The sequence below is a fragment of the Macrobrachium nipponense genome, chromosome 40, assembly GCF_015104395.2.
Source record: "Macrobrachium nipponense isolate FS-2020 chromosome 40, ASM1510439v2, whole genome shotgun sequence".
In the NCBI taxonomy this organism is placed as follows: domain Eukaryota; kingdom Metazoa; phylum Arthropoda; class Malacostraca; order Decapoda; family Palaemonidae; genus Macrobrachium; species Macrobrachium nipponense.
The window spans coordinates 9,853,118-9,855,617 of NC_061101.1; the positions used below are offsets into that span (position 1 = coordinate 9,853,118).

The window sequence follows — 2,500 nt, forward strand, 5'->3', positions numbered from 1 at the left end:
ATTGAATTGAAATGTTTTGTTGAATTGATTATTTGTTATTTAAGTGGCAATGACATCATAAAGTGAAATAAATATATCATTATCGAACTAAAATAACATATCAAAATAAGGTTTATACCTCGTTGCCCTTAATGAAAATACGGTAAAACATGTCATCTATACATGTTGGCAACTTGTCGCCCACATATTACAAGCTGGTTGAATACAAGTAAAAAATTTACCCGGTAGTTGTAACTAGTTCTCCTCTTACAATTGCTGACTTTTTGTCAAAATGTTTAAGATTATGTATTTCACAAGTTGGAGGCGTGTTCATGACATGTTGGCAACTTGTCGCCCACATTTTACAAGCAAGTTGAATACAGGTAAAAAATTTACTGGTAAGTGTAACTATAGTACTCCACCTACAATCGCCGACTTTTTGTTAAAATGTTTGAGATATGTATGCCACAAGTTGAAGACGTGTTCATGACATGTTGGCAACTTGTCGCCCACATATTACTAGCAGGTTGAATGCAGGTAAATAATTTTCTGTCAGTTGTAACTAATGTTTCATACGATTATCTAGAGTTTACTTATAAGGGTCGTTGTCCACTTACAATCGCTGAATTTATAGTCATAATGTTTGAGATATGTATGCCACAAGTTGAAGACTTGTTCATGGCATGTTTATGACACTGAGCCTAATTTCAACTGACCCTTTTTATTCCCGTAGCAGGACTGTTGACGAAACTTTGGGATCTGTCTTCGTGATTGAACAGGTCCCAAGTTTGCTTGTAGATGCCGCTGTCCGCTTCCTGTGAACAAGCATAGTCTTTAATTAAAGATTTTTTAACAAGATTTGATAACTTTTTATTGGTTACAATGCAGGATCTAACACATAAGAACTTGTATGATGTAATGAGTGTAAATATATCTATGAATTTTTTAGTTTTCCATAAGAAAAAATATAAAAAGAAGGAAATTCTTATGCTTGACTCAGACGCTTCACTATCTAATTGGTAGGAATCGCCTTTTTACCTTAAAAAAAAATCTTATCCAGTAATAAGATAAATTCAGTATCGTTGGCCTGAAATTGCAACCTGCTATAATCGTTCATTGTACTACAATAAGCTTCTGCTAATTGCTCTAATAGCAGAGCTGAAGATATCTGATGTATGTGTTTTGCACCCAAATTATAGTCTCATATCACGTCAAAGATGTGTACTCTATAATATCTTTGTATCACGTCAACCATTTATTAGTTTTTTTTTAAAGAGATTAGGCTGTGAAGCCAATCTTTGGGTAGATTTCAGCCATTTAGGGCTTAGAACGGTTAAAAAAACATATAATCAGACCACGAAAATCCTATTAAGAGACTATTTACTAACAAATCCTTACTCTGAACAGGAGTTCGTTGCTGGAATCCTCCATAACGCCCAGAGTGAATCCCCCCTCGACAGCCCTCGGCAAATCCTCCAAGGAATCGATCGGCGTCTCGTAGGCTGGAATGGCCAACACGGCGGTCAGGGTCCCGGAGTAAAGAGCTGATTGAAGGAGAGGATTATAAGTCTAGAGTTTTTAGCATAGCAAAACTTGGGATTAGGTCTAGTGATTTTGGAGTGAGTAACGAAACTTGGGATTAGGTCCTAAGGTCTAGAGTGCATAACGAAACTTGGGATTAGGTCCAGGGATTTTAGTGAGCAACGAAACTTGAGATTAGGTCTAGGGATTTCAGAGTGCGTAACAAAACTTAGAATTTAGTCTAGAGTTCTTAGAGAACTTACAAGCTTGGGATTTGGTCTAGGGTCTCTAGAGAGCAAAACGAAACTTGCAATTAGGTCTAAGGTTTCTAGAGTGCGTAACAAATCTTGGGATTAGGTCTAAGAGTTTATAGCGTACGTAACGAAACACAGGAGTAGGTATAGGGGTTTTTAGTGCATTAAGAGTCTTGTGATTAGGTCTAGGAATTTATAGCGTACATTACGAAACTTGGGATTAGGTCTAAGGAGTTTCAGCGTGCCAAAAGAAACTTGGAATTAGTAGGTCTGAGAGTTTAGAGCGTAACGAAACTTATGAATAGGTCTAGAGGGCTTTAACGTAGTGAACATTGGGAATAGGTCTAGAGGGCTTTAGCATAGCGAAAGTTGGGAATAGGTCTAGGGCTTTATCGTAGCGAAAGTTAGGAATAGGTCTAGGGCATTTAATGCAAAGAAACTTGGGATTAGACCTACGGCTCTTAGCTCTATCTTAGTGATATTCATAAACGAATGAACAAACAGTTCACAAGATTCAAAGACGGTGCATTTTACCGGACACGACGAGGCAAAAGAGCGACCAGGAGAAAGTCAGGAGCCTTTGTGGCCAGTGCCTAAAATCACGGTTGTCGCTCTGGATGACTAAAATCCGGTATATGGAGAAGGAGTATTGTTGGAGGCCCCACTTATCGACATCCTCCTCGTAGGATTGGATGACGTTCGATAGGATGTACAGGATTGGACCGGTCGCCAGCGTGGAGATGATT

At 38.4% G+C, this 2,500-nt stretch overlaps 1 protein-coding gene across 1 annotated transcript in view; it reads right to left on the bottom strand.

Moving 5' to 3' along the window:
• LOC135211826 (uncharacterized) overlaps window positions 1–2,500 on the bottom strand; it is a 5,553-nt gene that overhangs the window by 3,029 nt on the left and 24 nt on the right. Inside the window, exons 2-3 of the mRNA XM_064245036.1 lie at window positions 1,378–1,523; window positions 696–794 (exon numbers count right to left, since the gene is read on the bottom strand). Coding sequence (XP_064101106.1) covers window positions 696–794; window positions 1,378–1,523 — 245 coding nt within the window. The remainder of the gene's footprint in view (window positions 1–695; window positions 795–1,377; window positions 1,524–2,500) is intronic.